The sequence below is a fragment of the Podarcis vaucheri genome (assembly GCF_965113315.1).
Source record: "Podarcis vaucheri genome assembly, chromosome: 3".
In the NCBI taxonomy this organism is placed as follows: Eukaryota; Metazoa; Chordata; class Lepidosauria; order Squamata; family Lacertidae; genus Podarcis; species Podarcis vaucheri.
Window position 1 is genome coordinate 1879773 of NC_138761.1, and position 15644 is coordinate 1895416.

Here is a 15644-nt window from a genome sequence, read left to right on the forward strand (position 1 = left end):
CCACACCTGTCCGCCCCTTGTACCCCCAAAACAGTACTTCTGTCTTGTCAGGATGCAACCTCAATCTGTTAGCCGCCATCCATCCTCTAACCACCTCCAGGCACTCACACAGGACCTTCACCACCTTCACTGGTTCTGATTTGAAAGAGAGGTAGAGCTGGGTGTCATCCGCATATTGATGAACACCCAACCCAAACCCCCAGGACACAAAATGAAGCAACCACATCATAAAGAGCAATGCTTATGAATACTAGTTGCCGGAAACCACAGTGGGTGTGGGGCATCAAGAATGTTCTTGTGTTCAGGTCCTGCTGAACGCAAGAAGAGCATCTGCTGGATCAGGCCAGTGGTGCACCCAGATGCCCATTACGGGAAACCTGCAAGCAGATCATATCTACCACTCCCCAGTTGCAATCTCACCGCCCTCTTTTCGATCAGCTTAGGTTTCTAAGCTGTTTTCAAAAATAATGTTGCAGAGAATGTGCTGCAAAAACCTAACCGGTCCAAGTGTCATTGGCAGGTAGCCACCAGCCAAACACGTCCAACTGCCTTTCCCACATCCTCAGGCCTCAACCATCGAAAGACAGCCAACAGCACCGGGTCAAATAGCACCCAGGACGCCTCCACTAATGGAACTGCACTAAACGTGGTGTGTGTGTGGTTTGGGAGCTGCACGGTCAGGGGAAAAACAATGCTGTCCAGGGTTGTAAAGACTGCGGAGAGAATAATTGGGTGCACATCTTCCCACCTTGGATCAAATCTATGCTTCCAGGTGCCATAAGAAAGCTGCAGAGATAGCGCAGGATAGTGCGCACCATGGAAATGATCTCTTTCAGCTTCTGCCTTCTGGAAGAAGGTCCAGGGTTATAAAGACTAGGACTAGCCGCCTGAGAAACAGTTTCTACCCAAATGCGATTTTGGTTTTAAACCCACTGTAAGCTAGTCTCTATGGGAGTATATTGTATTTACCGTATTTTTCACTCTATAGGACGCACTTTTTCCCCTCCAAAAATGAAGGGGAAATGTGTGTACATCCTATTGAGCGAATGCAGGCTCTTGCTCTCCAGGCTTCAGGAAATTATCCGCAAGCCTTCTGGGAGTTCCCGCCAGGCTCCGAAGGCTTGCGGATAGCAGCCTGCAGCCCGAAGCCCGGGGAGCGCAGCGCTGCGCACCCCGGGCTTCGGGCAGCCATCCGTAACTAGAGGTGCTGCATCTGCACATGCACATGGCATGCAGAGCGCTTCTGCGCATGCGGCGAAAGCCGGAAGTATACACTTCCAGGTTTGCCATGGACGTAACCCGAAGATTCTGTGACCAGGAGGTTATGCAACATGCGGTACCACTGTATTCATATTTATTTCCAACAGTATTTTTATTACTTCCTTCATTTCTTAGATTGTAATTATGAGGTTAGAATTTGAACTCAACGGAACTTGAATTTTAACAGAATAGACTGCAATATATAATCACGTCAACGGCTCCAGTCGTCTTCACATCCCACACGGCAACTCTGAAAGAAGCACCAGCCACATCAGATGGAAAATCTCCCAGCCCAGAGTCCTCTGAGATACATCTGGATCCATCAGCCATCGGATCCAGACGATCCTAACAAATCCCCTCACCCCTTGCAGAGGAAAAAGGCTGCTGTTAGCCTAAACCTTGACACTGGTCTGACAATGACAAAGGACTGCGTGTTAAAATTCTCCGCTTTCCAACACCCTTCCCTCTTCCCTGCCTGAAAAAAAGCAGATCAATATTGTGTCCTGCCACGTGCGCCAGGCCGATAACGTACTGGGACAGCGCCACGGTTGTCACGGCAACCACAAAGTGGGCCACCCTGTTCCCTGGGACAGCAGTTCCGTGGTGCTCAGTGCCACATCCAAGACAATCTCCTTCTGCTCAGGCAGAGAGAGACCAACGGGCAGAGGAGCGCGAAGGACACTCAGAATCCCCAGCCTGTTCTCAGAGCCCAACACAAGGGACAGACACTCAGAGAGCTGGCTGCCTCTTGGAAAAGAGGCAGGAGGGGTTGTTTTAGTTAAATAAATTGTTTCAATTGTCATTAAGGAAATGGTTATTTTTCTCCAATAAAGTACAGCAGAAAGGTTGTCTAAATATAAACAATAATTTCAGAATTATCTGTCTATGTATTTCTAATGGTATAACCAAATCAGTAATTTTTGATATAACTGTAAAAACTACTCTGAAAATTTATGACTCCAAAAACAAAACCTTCATCTGGTTGTAAATATTGAGATTACACCAGCAAGTTTGAACCTTTCTGCAAAAAAAATGAATTTAATCAAGTCTTACTGACTAGTGATTTAAATTGTGATCTAAATCGATTTCATTTAAATCAACTCCATCCTGCTTGGGGGCTTCGTACAAGTTTGGGTTCTGGCAGATTGCAGCAAAATCTAAACAAAAATCACCTTGGCAACAGCATCCTTTGATTCACGTCAGAGGACCTGATGGAGGCAGGAGCTGCGATGCCTGACTGTTAAAATTTAATCTCCGTTTTGTCAGCCACTGAAATAAAACAAATATTTGAAGTTCCTACGTGGAAATCATTCAGTTTCCACGATGATCAAAGGTATTTCCCTGAGCAAACTGCAGCGAAGCAGAGCAGGCGACCTTGAACAGCTCCTGGGCTCATCTCTCGACCCGGAGGAAAGGACTGCACATGCAAGCTGAGGAGGACGCCAGTTTTGTTGAACTCCTGCATTACCTGCTCCTTGCTGCATCCACGCACACACAGCAGTTCTAGCAGCCCCCCAACGCCACTGAGGTCCAGCTTCCTCAGGAAATGCCCCAAATTGTTTCCCAACCTAAAGGTGAACTGATGATGGAGCAAGCATGGCGCGTCAAGTTTGAGATTTTTGTGCGGGTAAACTGTGGCTCTCCTCCCCTCCTCAGCCACGAGCTCACCAGGTGACCTTAAGACAGGTCCCTCCTGCAAGGAAGCTACAAATAAAAAAAATGACACAATTGCAATGTGCTGCATGCGGAAATAGCAAGCACAGCGCAATTACAGGGAAATAGTCAAGCTAAGCAGCTACCTGGAGCTTCTCAGAAGAGCAGCTTATACCAGGGGTGAGCCAAAACTCTCCTCGCTATTTGTGGGCCGCAAGTGGGGGAGGAATTTTACCAAACACTCTGCAGGGGTCCTCTGCAAACATTTTAACATTTGCTCACCAGTTGCTTTAACTATATAGTTAAAGCTCTGGTTTTCCCAGTAGTGATGTATGGAAATGAGAGCTGGACCATAAAGAAGGCTGATCGCCGAAGAATGGATGCTTTTGAATTCTGGTGCTGGAGGAGACTCTTGAGAGTCCCATGGGCTGCAAGAAGATCACACCTCTCCGTTCTGAAGGAAACCAGCCCTGAGTGCTCACTGGGAGGACAGATCCTGAAGCTGAGGCTCCAAGACTTTGGCCACCTCATGAGAAGAGAAGACTCCCTGGAAAAGACCCTGATGTTGGGAAAGATGGAGGGCACAAGGAGAAGGGGACGCCAGAGGACGAGATGGTGGGACAGTGTTCTCGAAGCTACCAGCATGAGTTTGACCAAACTGCGGGAGGCAGTGGAAGACAGGAGTGCCTGGCGTGCTCTGGTCCAGGGGGTCACGAAGAGTCGGACCCGACAAAATAACTAAACAACAACAAAACAACACCAGTTGTTCCATCTCCTTGATCATTTTGCTTCCCCTTTTTGGAGCCTTTCCCAGGTCTTTAATGTCTTTGTTTGAGGTGAGGAGACCAGAACAGTACACAGTACTTATCATCCCCGTCCAATTTGGTTTCAGAGCGGCATTCCCCTTGTCCAGGCATAGGTAAACTTGGTCCTCCAGATGTTTCGGGACTACAACTCCCATCATACCTAGCTAACAGGACCAGTGGTCAGGGATGATGGGAGTTGTAGTCCCAAAACATCTGGAGGGCCGAATTTGCCTATGCCTGCCCTTGCCCCTCTCTAGTGAAATTTCCTTATTGCTTTTGCTCTTTCAAGTTTGCTGGAGGGAGGATGATGGAGATGGAGGCTTCCTGCCTGCTTTCCCAGCACAACAGGGCCCACCCAGGCTCCTTCGCTGCCTGCCTATCGGCGGGCAACAAAGACAGCTTTATCCCAGCATGCAGTTAACCAACTTGAACTATGCATGCTTAATGACACTACAGACCATTTTATTGTTCCACAGTCTGCTGGTTGTGCACTTATTGTTCCTGCTCTGTTTGAGAAACCTTCCTGGGTGCATGTATTCAATGAAAGGCAGGACAGAGCAAACACTGTGGCTAGACAGTAATAAATAAGAGGCAGCAAGCTACCTACCGACAGAAGGAAGAGGCAGGATATTAGTGTACAAAATCAATTCCGGAAACCGGTACTATTCTGTCCAAGGAGATGGAGGCAGATGGGCTGGGCTCAAGAGAGGCAAGGAGGGGGACAAGAAGAGTGAGAAATGTCCCACTCACCTCCCTTCTCTGATCACCGGAACACCCCCCCCCCAAAAAAAAACCCTCTCTGGTTACAGACATTCAAAAGAGGATCACCAGTCTGGTAGCTTAGTCCTGAAAAAATCCATCATGCTTCACGCGGGATGTTTCACACTTTGCACCCAATTCGGGAAAGCAGCGCTCTTGCAACACGCAAAAAGGAATTTCCCAAATGGGCCCCCAGAAAGTCAGAGGAGAATGGTGGGGAGGTGCTGGTCACCTGCGCAGATCTGCTCATAAATTAAAAGTCAGCCAGGCTGCCCAGCTAATTACAGCTCCCTTAGCAAGAAAAGGGCAGTTTACTGCAATGCACCTCTGGCTGCCTGCTCATCTAAGAATGCTTCCCCAGGGAAGGTGCATTGCTCAGTGGGTGGAGTGCCTGAATCACACCCAGGTTCAACCCACACCATCTCCAGGCAGATTCCTTGTCTGAAGCCCCAGAGACCCACTGCAAGTCAGTGCTGCGCTAGACGGACCAGCGCTCTGACTCAACAACAGGTAGCCTCCTAGTCACCCTTGTAGGAACAATATCCAGGTAGTGCTAGAAAAGTCCCTGGAAAGAAACCCTGGGAAGCCACGACCAGCATTCCCTGGCCTGTTCCTCTGCAGTCGTTGCGGCACTGCAGTTCCCATCAGCCCCAGCCAGGCTCACCAAAGGACCATGAAATTGTGCAGCCTAACCCTCTGCAGTGAAGGGATCTCAACTGAAGCTTCCATGACAGGTGACCATCCGACCTCTGCTTAAAAACCTCCAGGGAAACAGAGTCCACCAACTCCTGAGGGAGACTGTTCCACTGTCAAACAGCTCGGACTGTTGGAAAATTATTCCCGGTGTTTAGTCGGAATCACCCTTCTTGCAACTAGTAGCCATTGGTTTGGGTTCTATCCTCCGGAGCAGGAGACAACAAACTCGCGTCATCTTCCCTGGGGAAGCCTTTCGAATGACTATCCTATCTCCTCTCAGTCTCCTCTTTTCCAGGCTAAACATACCCAGCTCCTTCAACCACTCCTCATAAGGCTTAGTTCCCAGACCCTTGAACCTCTTGGTTGAACTGCTCTGCACACCTTCCAGCTTGTCCACATCCTTCTTAAATTGTGGTGCCCAGAACTGGACCCAGGACTACAGGTGAGGTCTGACTAAGGCAGAAGAGAGCGGTACTATTACTTTCCTTGATACAGACACTCAACATCTGTTGATACAGCCTAGAATAGCATTCACTTTTTTTGGTGTTGCATCACATGGTTGGCTCATGTTAAGCTTGTGGTCTACTAAGACCCCCAGATCCTTTTCACACATGAAGGGAGTTGCTACAAGTTGTAGTCTAGCATTATCTGGAGAGCCACAGGTTCCTCACTCCTGGTTTATATCCCTGCTCCACATGAGGCACTCAAAGTGGCTCACAAGAAGATGAAAGACGCACACACGTCAATAAAGAGGCACACTACAAAAAATTCCCAGGAGACAGCAGACAATATAAATCAAATACTGCCAAGGAAACAGGCTGCCAGAAAAGTCAAACAAGAACAGACTCTAAGAGCCAACCAAAGGCTTGCCAGGACAAAACACTTCATCTTGGAAGGTCACCAGGAAAGGAGACAAATGCGTCTCCAAAGCGCAGGCAGGGCAACTGAGAAGGACCCACCCGATCGCCCCGCAGGGCCTAAACTCTTTCCTAGCACATGTTGTGGGGGCCTAGGATGGAGAAGCCGGCTGCAAGCAGCTTTAACTCGCAAGGGCCCACGACAGCTGGCCACATGACCCCCAGAAGGACACACACAAAACCACCAAAAGGAAGTCAAGTCAACAGGCTGATGCAATCATATCATCTCTATGACCACCCTGCCCTCCCTCAAAACCCATGTTGACCACTGCCTGGGTCTGCAGTACATTACACAATGCAGCTGAACTATTATTATTTTTGTGGTGGTGAGGAATGGGATACCTCAATTATAACCTCAAGATAAAGGTAAAGGGACCCCTGACCATTAGGTCCAGTCGTGGCCGACTCTGGGGTTGCGGCGCTCATCTCGCTTTATTGGCCGAGGGAGCCGGAGTACAGCTTCCGGGTCATGTGGCCAGCAGGACTAAGCCGCTTCTGGCAAACCAGGGCAGCGCACAGAAACACCGTTTACCTTCCCGCCGGAGCGGTATCTATTTATCTACTTGCACTTTGATGTGCTTTCGAACTGCTAGGTTGGCAGGAGCTGGGACCGAACAACGGGAGCTCACCCTGTCGCGGGGATTCGAAGCGCCAACCTTCTAATCGGCAAGCCCTAGGCTCTGTGGTTTAACCCACAGCGCCACCCATGTCCCCTAACCTCAAGACAGCGCATGCCAATCCCCAGCTTGCTCCTTGAGTTGCAGGTAAAGTGGCCCTGCCCAACCTTCCTGGCTAGCTTTCAACCCCAGGTGAGCTTCAAGAAACACCTGCAACATTGCCAACAGCTACCTGTAATCAAAAGTTACAAAAGAGGCAGTCCCTGACCCAATCTCCTTCCCCAGCTATCAGCCATTGCATCACCATATAATCTTCCCTCCTCCCAAGTCTTTGGGATTCTTGCTTACCCACGCATCCACCGCCACCTCGCCCTCCTGCCCCCCAAACAAAGAACCACACCCAAGCACCCAGAAGCCTTGCTTTCAGATGTGAATGTGTGATATGTTTGCCCTAGAGCAGTTCATACGTTCTTAAACTGTGCTTGCAATCTCCATCCTAGCTTCCTGCTGTCCAGGTGCCAGGGTGGCTGCCAACATCTCATCCTTTTCCCTCCTGCAGACCAAAGGATGCTGCTCCTTGGAAATCTTGCACCACAGGTCAAGCATATTTTTAAAAAGAGCAATTTCTATTTGCCACTGTGCGCCAGTTCCACAGTCCTGGGATCCTCACTCCGTTCGCCACAAGACTCTCACCTACCCATCACTGCACCATCTTTCCCCTTTATAACTTCCTCCTTCCTCTCACTAAAAACAAGTCAGGATTTCCAGTAATCCCAACAGCATAGACTACGTGGTTCTCTTCTCTCCCCCCGCCACCTGCTTTTATCCTTACACCAACTACAAATCCCACAATGATTTGCTCCACATCAAAATAACTCCATCAAAAAAAATAAAAATAAAAAAATAAAAAAATAACTCCATCAAAATAAGCTCCACATCAAAATAACTTGCTTGGTGGTGGAGACACACATGACCTTCTCTGAACTGCAAACTGAGATGAAATCCTACAGCCAACGCGACATCATGTGCGTTAACACCTTCCTGGGTTTGGAGAGGACAGGAGAGGAGAGGATTCCTCCTACTGAGCGCCCTTTTCTCAAACCAGCTGACAGTTGTTTTGCTGAACATAAAGGTAGCACGCTTAGGGGAGCAAATTATTTTTAGTCTTGCAGATCCCAGGGGAAAGTTAAGAGTGCCGTATATGAGATTGCAGTAGTAAACTGTAAGAAATGCAGCAGCCACAAGCCAGCCCCGTATGTCTGATATTATGGGATGGGCATCTTAATTCAATGTTTATGTTTGCGGCTTTAATACAACCAGACGGCAAGTGTCCCTGTGTATCTTTCTGAAGTACTGTCACCCTGCTCCTTCTTCCCTTCACCAAGGGCAGTAGCAGGAGAGCATCTGCTTCGCTGAAGGTCCCAGAGTCAAGGCAGGTGGATCTGGGAATATCCTTCATCTGTTTAAGGCAGCTTCCTGTTCCTACAAAAACGGTGCCGTTTCAGAATTTGTTTTTGTGCTGCTTTCCCTGGCATTCGTCCACCATGTACACAGATTCCTATGTTCCTAAGTGAACAATGATTTATGCCTTACTGAGCCATTACTCAGCCTGCATGTTGGCCCAGCCCTCGTATATCCAGAAACCGAAGACAGGTTTCCTTCTAAAGAGGTCTAGAATATCACTGAAGTGGCCAGGCTCAGAGGCTTAGGTTACTCTCGGCCTCTCTCTCACAGGCCAGAGCTTCTAGTTTCAATGCAGCTGTAGGATTGCCTCCATAGTTGAAGAGGAGTAAACAATGTCTCCAAAGCCAGAAATGGCCACCAAAGTGTTGTGTTTAGCAACACGGTAACGCAGAAGACAGCATCTTAAAAAGCAGAGACATCACCTTGCCAACAAAGGTCCGTATAATTTAAGCTCTGGTTTTCCCAGTAGTGATGTATGGAAGTGAGAGCTGGACCACAAAGAAGGCTGATCGCCGAAAAATAGATGCTTTTGAATTCTGGTGCTGGAGGAGATTCTTGAGAGTCCCATGGACTGCAAGAAGATCCAACCTCTCCATTCTGAAGGAAATCAGCCCTGAGTGCTCACTGGAAGGATAGATCCTGAAGCCACCTCATGAGAAGAGAAGACTCCCTGGAAAAGACCCTGATGTTGGGAAAGATGGAGGGCACAAGGAGAAGGGGACGACAGAGGATGAGATGATGGGACAGTGTTCTCGAAGCTACCAGCATGAGTTTGGCCAAACTGCAGGAGGCAGTGGAAGACAGGAGTGCCTGGCGTGCTCTGGTCCAGGGGGTCACGAAGAGTCGGACATAACTAAACAACTAAACAACAACAACAATGCAGAAGAGGGAACTGTGCATCCCTCCAAATGTTGTTGGGACTCCTAATTCCCATCAGCTCCAGTGAAGCTGAATGTTGGAAGGCTCAGGACAGATAAAAGAATGTATTCAAGCAGTGCATTCCTGTAGGCAGGCATGGCCACCAAACTCGATGGCTTTAAAAGAGCATTAGACAAATACATGGAGGAGGAGAGGGTCAGACTTTATGAGCCTTGGGGTCCCTTCCAACTCTACAGCTCCACGATTCCACCCCTTCCTCTTGCTAAAAGACTCCTAGCTCTTAAAAGGCAAAAGCTTGGTGCCCCAATTCAGCCGAGGCATGAGCCCTGACAACGAACAGGTTTTCAGCTGTTGTGATATACCCAGCCTCATATACCTGGGGCCAAAGTGCACATACCTTCGGGAGGAAAGGTGAGGAGACGTACACTGAATTTGCTCTGCTACAAGTTAGTCATTATAATTATTTGATTGCTTAGGAATTGCTTGACTTAAGCAAACAGCTTTCCAGTAACGCAACCTAATAAAAACATGTCAAACGCACACAGATTTTGGGGTGCGGACTGAACGGAGAACACAGATACCAGGGCATGAGAAGCTTAAGGTACTGTTGCCACATGCTTATCTTGGTGTTCTCCATATGCTTCCTAATAATAAGAGGCAAAAGCTGCCCCATGAAAAGCCATCATTTAACACAGCATTCAGCTCTGCTTCGGCTTCTCGGAAACCTCCCACTCGTTCCAGCAACAGCTTGTTCTCATGTCAAAGTGAATGAGGCGAACTGATCGCTCCCCTTAAACTCTCCACCCAGAGGCATTGAGCTGGAAACCGGAAGAGTGGAGGACTTTGCATCCTGGAGAAGAAGTAGGATCCAGGGAGCCAGGGTCACAGGACGGCAGCGTGAGCCTCACGCAGCTCCAGCTTGGACTCTGAACGTTAAGAAGCCAGGGCTGCCGCACAATGCCTCCTTGTTTGGGGGAGTGTGCAAAGGCGTGCATGAGAGGGCAGGGAAATTCCTTGCTTACCTAGAACCCCTGAAGAAAAAAGGCAGCAGAGCTCTACAATCCAACCTCGGCTCCGACAGGAAAAGGGGCCTCCGGAAGAGACAAGCACTGGGGTGTCTGCTCTAGAAGGCTGTTTTGCTATCAGGAAGTTTCACTTAAGAACATAAAAGGAACGTCCTGGTCCAGGCCAATGGCCCACGTAGTCCGGCATCCTGTTCTCACAGTGGCCAAGCCGATGTCCCAAAGGGAAGCCCACAAACAGAATTCGAACGCAAGAGCAGCACAACTATGCCAGCAGATCATTATCGGAGCAAATGTTTAGAACAGGGGTCAGCAACCTAAGGCCCACGGGCCACAAGCTTGGTCAGCTCCCGTGTGCCGCGCTAAACCGGCACGGGGACTGCCTTCCGTGACACTGGCCGGCTTCCCGTTGGCTGCAGTGAGAGCCAGTGTGGTGTAGTGGTTAAGAGCGGTAGTCACGTAATCTGGGGAACCGGGTTCGCTTCCCCGCTCCTCCACATGCAGCTGCTGGGTGACCTTGGGCCAGTCACACTTCTGTGAAGTCTCTCAGCCCCACTCACCTCACAGAGTGTTTGTTGTGGGGGAGGAAGGGAAAGGAGAATGTTAGCCGCTTTGAGACTCCTGAAGGGGAGTGAAAGGCGGGATATCAAATCCAAACTCTTCTTCTTCTGCAGGAAGCTCCTGAAGCCAATGAGAAGCTGTGCATGCCTCCTCCGCGCTAGAAATAGCGTTTGCCCACCGCGCCATCTGCGGGACCGTGAACCGGCCCAAGCCACAAAAACCTTGCCGACTGCTGGTTTAGAATCTGGTGTCTGAGTTTTAATTTTCCTCATCCTGCCCTCTTCCTTTTTCCTTGTGTGCTGTGGGTTTTAGATTGTAAGACTGCGGGTCGGGACTGTATTCTTTCGATTGGGAGTCATGTATATTAATTTCAAGGAGTCTACTCTGAGTAGCACAAGCCCGGGCTGCCACCCATGCTGCTTTCAACAGTGGAGTTCGATGGGGCTGTTGCAATTAAAGACCATCAGATCAGTGTCCCCAGGATAACCTCGTATGAGTATTCAGTTTAAGCTCCAACAGGAAAACCTGGAATCAGCTCTTTAATTGAATCTTGCAGCGTTCGAGTCAATTGCAAAGGAGGCTGCACAGCCTCATCTGCTTGGGGCAAGCTTCTACCCCACAGCAGACACAGGGGGGAGCTGGTGGGGAGGGAATCCTGCACCCCTCATTAAACCACAATGCAATTTAGTGGCAAAAAATCAACAGAGTAACTTGAGCACCAGTGAAAGGGCTGGAAATTTTTCCATTACCGGTACCTCGTTTTACCAAATAACATGTTCCACTTCTAGAAATGCCTTGTTTCGTGAAATTAATTCGTTAAATAATAATAATAAAAAGTACAGCAGTCAAGTTGGACAATCTGAAAGTTGTGATTCATTTTTCCAGGTGACCAACCCTTGAAAGCATTCAATATGTATTGCACATTAATGTGATTTATGAATGTGTGGGGGGTTGGATGAGGGAAGCATTGAATTATAAATAATCTAGACATGCTAGTTGGTTTCTGATTGATTTAGGATTATTAGAAAATTTTCCAGAAAGTGTCTTATTCAAAATTTCCAGAAACATGCACATCTCTGCCGACTGAGTTATAACCTGTTATAATCACTACAGAATAAATATTCAGATTTTCCAGAAATCAGGTTTTGTTAACAGGATGAATTATTAAATCTGTGTGCATGTGCACTGACTTATCCTTGTGAAAGTATTATTCCGGCTGCCCCAATATGGGTTGGGGCAGGAGCTATATAAATCTTTCTAGGCAGGCTTTTGGGTATTTTCCCTGGCAACGAAACCAAAGAAAATGAGGTCAGGAGAGAGGGACAAACAACTGTGTTATGTGTCTAATGAAAGTTTAATCCGGACAGCCTTCACCTTCAACGGAAATTGCCTACACATTATCTGTTTTTTCTTCGTGACCATCACAGTTATAAGCTCCAATTTCCTAACTGAAAAATATATCTGATTTTGTCCTCGGGCAGCTTAAAGTTCCTAGGTCTCCTGTTATTTGCTTTCTTGGAAATCAAAACCGAAGCCCCACAGAAACTACAATTAGGTGGTTAGCCTGTTTTGACAGGGAGAAAAGGGTTTTAACAGGCTGTAGCACTGTGATTATTCAGAGTCGAGAGACCTTTGAATCTGCTTCTGATCCAATTCACCGATTCTGGCTCTTGCATCTAAGAAGGATATTAGAATATAGAAGGTGGGAAAGGTGCAAAAAAAGGCAACCAAAATGATCAGAGAACCTTCTTCACATAATATATACACGGCTAAACTATGGAATCTGATACTCTTAAGATGTCGCAACCACCATCAACATCAATGGCTTAAAAAGACGTTTAGGGTAGGGTTACCAGACGTCCCCAGTTCCTGGGGACACTCCCCGGATGTGCAAATCTGTCCCCGGACAAATTCCGTCCTCGGAATGTCTCCAGATTTGCAAATCTGTCCCCAGGAAATGTGGCAGCGGCAGTCAGCAGCCTGGTAGCGCAGTTGGCTCTGGCTGGCTTCAGGAGCTGCTCGCTGCTGTGGTGTCTGCAACTTTTCCTCTCCAGAAATCCCCATATGACGTGTCTTGTGCATAACACATCATACGAGGACTTCCGGTGAGGAAAAATGGGGGGCGCCATGGCAGCGAGCAGCTCCTGCAGCCAGCCAGAGCCAACTGCACTACCAGGCTGGCTACAGGCTGCTGACTCCCGCTGCCACTGCTGAAGGGGAACCAGGGACGTCTGGCAGTATAGATCTCCTTCCCCCTTTGTTTTGACTGATGTGGGGGAGGCTCAAGAGTTGTGGGTGGGTGGCCATTGCCCAGTTTTTTTAAAAAAAAACTCTGCGCATTTATGTTTCACAGGATGCGAAAGAAGGGATTTGTACCTTTATACAATATGCATAAATGCTTGGGCCCAGAGTCTTTTTCCTCACCATGCCCACTACTGACTCCCTGTTGCTAGGCAAAGGTAAAGGGACCCCTGACCATTAGGTCCAGTCGTGGCCGACTCTGGGGTTGCGGTGCTCATCTCGCTTTATTGGCAAAGGGAGCCGGCGTTCAGCTTCCGGGTCATGTGGCCAGCATGACTAAGCCGCTTCTGGCGAACCAGAGCAGCGCACGGAAACGCCGTTTACCTTCCTGCCGGATCGGTACCTATTTATCTACTTGCACTTTGTGCTTTCGAACTGCTAGGTTGGCAGGTGCAGGGACCGAGCAACGGGAGCTCACCCCGTCACGGGGATTCGAACCGCCGACCTTCTGATCGGCAAGTCCTAGGCTCTGTGGTTTAACCCACAGCGCCACCTGCATCCCTTGCCCGCTACTGACTCCCTGTTGCTACTCAGCTTAAAAAAAAAAAAGTGTCCCTGGATTCATTGAAAAAAATCTGGTAACCATGGTTTAGGGAGCATCATGGAGGCTAGAGTTATCAAAAGCTACTACTGTACTCATAATGGCCATTTATGAGTTCCAGTGTCATGTCTCTGAATACCAGATTAACAGCAGAAAACAGAATTCTGGACCAGGTGGGCCTTTGGTGTGATCCTGTAGGGTTCGTCTCACGATCTAAGATGCAGACATGAATCCTAGAATCCTAGAGTTGGAAGAGACCACAAGGGCCATTGAGTCCAACCCCCTGCCAAGCAGGAAACACCATCAGAGCACTCCTGATATATGGTTGTCAAGCCTCTGCTTAAAGACCTCCAAAGTAGGAGACTCCACCACACTCCTTGGCAGCAAATTCCACTGTCAAACAGCTCTTACTGTCAGGAAGTTCTTCCTAATCTTTAGGTGGAATCTTCTTTCCTGTAGTTTGGATCCATTGCTCCGTGTCCGCTTCTCTGGAGCAGCAGAAAACAACCTTTCTCCTTCCTCTATGTGACATCCTTTTATATATTTGAACATGGCTATCATATCACCCCTTAACCTCCTCTTCTCCAAGCTAAACATGCCCAGCTCCCTTAGCCGTTCCTCATAAGGCATCGTTTCCAGGCCTTTGACCATTTTGGTTGCCCTCCTCTGGACACGTTCCAGTTTGTCAGTGTCCTTGTCCAGAGGAGGGCAACCAAAATGGTCAAAGGCCTGGAAACAATGGCTTATGAGGAACGGCTAAGGGAGCTGGGCATGTTTAGCCTGGAGAAGATGAGCTCCTCCTGTTGACAAAGAGGCTGTGTCCCCCCAAAAAAGGCTGCCTCTCAGATAATCAGTTCATTCCTATAACTCTCAAGAGCAATTCAAAAATCTAAGGTGACTCGGCCCCCTCAAGTTAAGCTAGTAATAATCAGGCCACTCCAAATCCACAGCTATCAACAAAAATTGCAAGACATGCAGCTAAGCGTGTCGGCACCACGGAGCAATATTCAAAACTGGGAAATCTCTGTCTCTTATTGAACCAGCTTCTATTAGAGAAAGGAAGTCTGACCATTTGAGTCTCACATATGGCAAAAAGGTGCAGATGGAAGCAAAAAGGATTATTCCTAAGGGGGCAAGCTGGGCCACAGACAAGACACGGTGCCTTCCTACGCCTAAGGTTCAGCAACTACGACTATGCAAACTGAACGTGATGTGGGTGACCACTCAGAGGTGGATTTTTAGAGGAATGATCTGTGCAGAAAACCACAGTCCCAACGGACTGCAGAACCATGGTGACTGGCCAGCCGTTCTGACTGCAAAACTGCCCTACTGAAAGGAAAGACAGAGGCATTCTACCCCAAGATTTAAAGAAGTAAAAAACAACCAGAAAAACAAGAAAACACTCCTCCGACCCTCCAAAGCACCAGAAAAATTAAGAATTGTATATAAATGTGCTTGCTTCAAGGGGACAACAGCAGGAGAGAAAAGCGAGGGGGCATTGAGCAAAACCACCGTGCACAGGGCAGCATGAATTTTAACCTCTGACGACAAACATTTATGCTGGGCCTCGCCTTTGTGAGCAGGGAGGATGGAAACAGGAAGAACAGTAAGCGGTTTTGGGGGGAAAGAGAAAGAGAAGGGGGGAGCAGACTGGGGACACAGAGAAGCAGTTGGTTACACGCCCCCCCCCTGTATTTCACCAACCCCGATCCTAAAATATCATCAGGAGAGTAACAGATATTTGTAGGAAAACCCCACTAGTGGGTCTGTTTTGCAAACTGAAATGGTTTCCTCCACTCATCTACAGGGATGCACAATTGACTAGCCTTGTTCACAAAGATAAAAAATGGGTGACAGCCTGCCTTTGCCCCTGGACAGTTTGTGCCTAAGGAAGCCCCAGCCCAATCTCATTTTCCAACAAGAGCAGGAGGCCTGCAGCTAGCCTAGCATGTGTGGTCCTCTCTTGGGCAATGTGCTCCAGGTGTCTCAGCCACATGGCTGCCAAGCAAGACTCCAGTCGCCCTTTCCCTGGGAAAATGAAGCCGCCCATTTGGCTGCCACTCAGCCAAGGAGCTCCGAGATGCTCAGGGTGACATTTTTATCCCACCTTCCTCTCCAAATAGCTCAAGGTGGCACACATGGTTCTCCCCTGACTCATTTAATATGAG

General features: G+C 48.5%; 1 protein-coding gene across 3 annotated transcripts in view; it reads right to left on the reverse strand.

Moving 5' to 3' along the window:
- SELENOI (selenoprotein I) overlaps positions 1 to 15644 on the reverse strand; it is a 54859-nt gene that overhangs the window by 36949 nt on the left and 2266 nt on the right. The window contains exon 1 of one of the 3 annotated variants that reach the window (XM_082217801.1): positions 7402 to 7509. The exons of 1 other annotated variant lie outside the window; for it this stretch is intronic. Coding sequence is in view for 1 of the 2 variants with exons in the window: in XM_082217799.1 (XP_082073925.1) it covers positions 7176 to 7250 (75 nt within the window). In the remaining variant the exon portion in view is untranslated. Of the gene's footprint in view, positions 1 to 7175; positions 7303 to 7401; positions 7510 to 15644 lie in introns of those variants that run through there. One more of the 3 variants, XM_082217799.1, reaches the window with a different exon arrangement.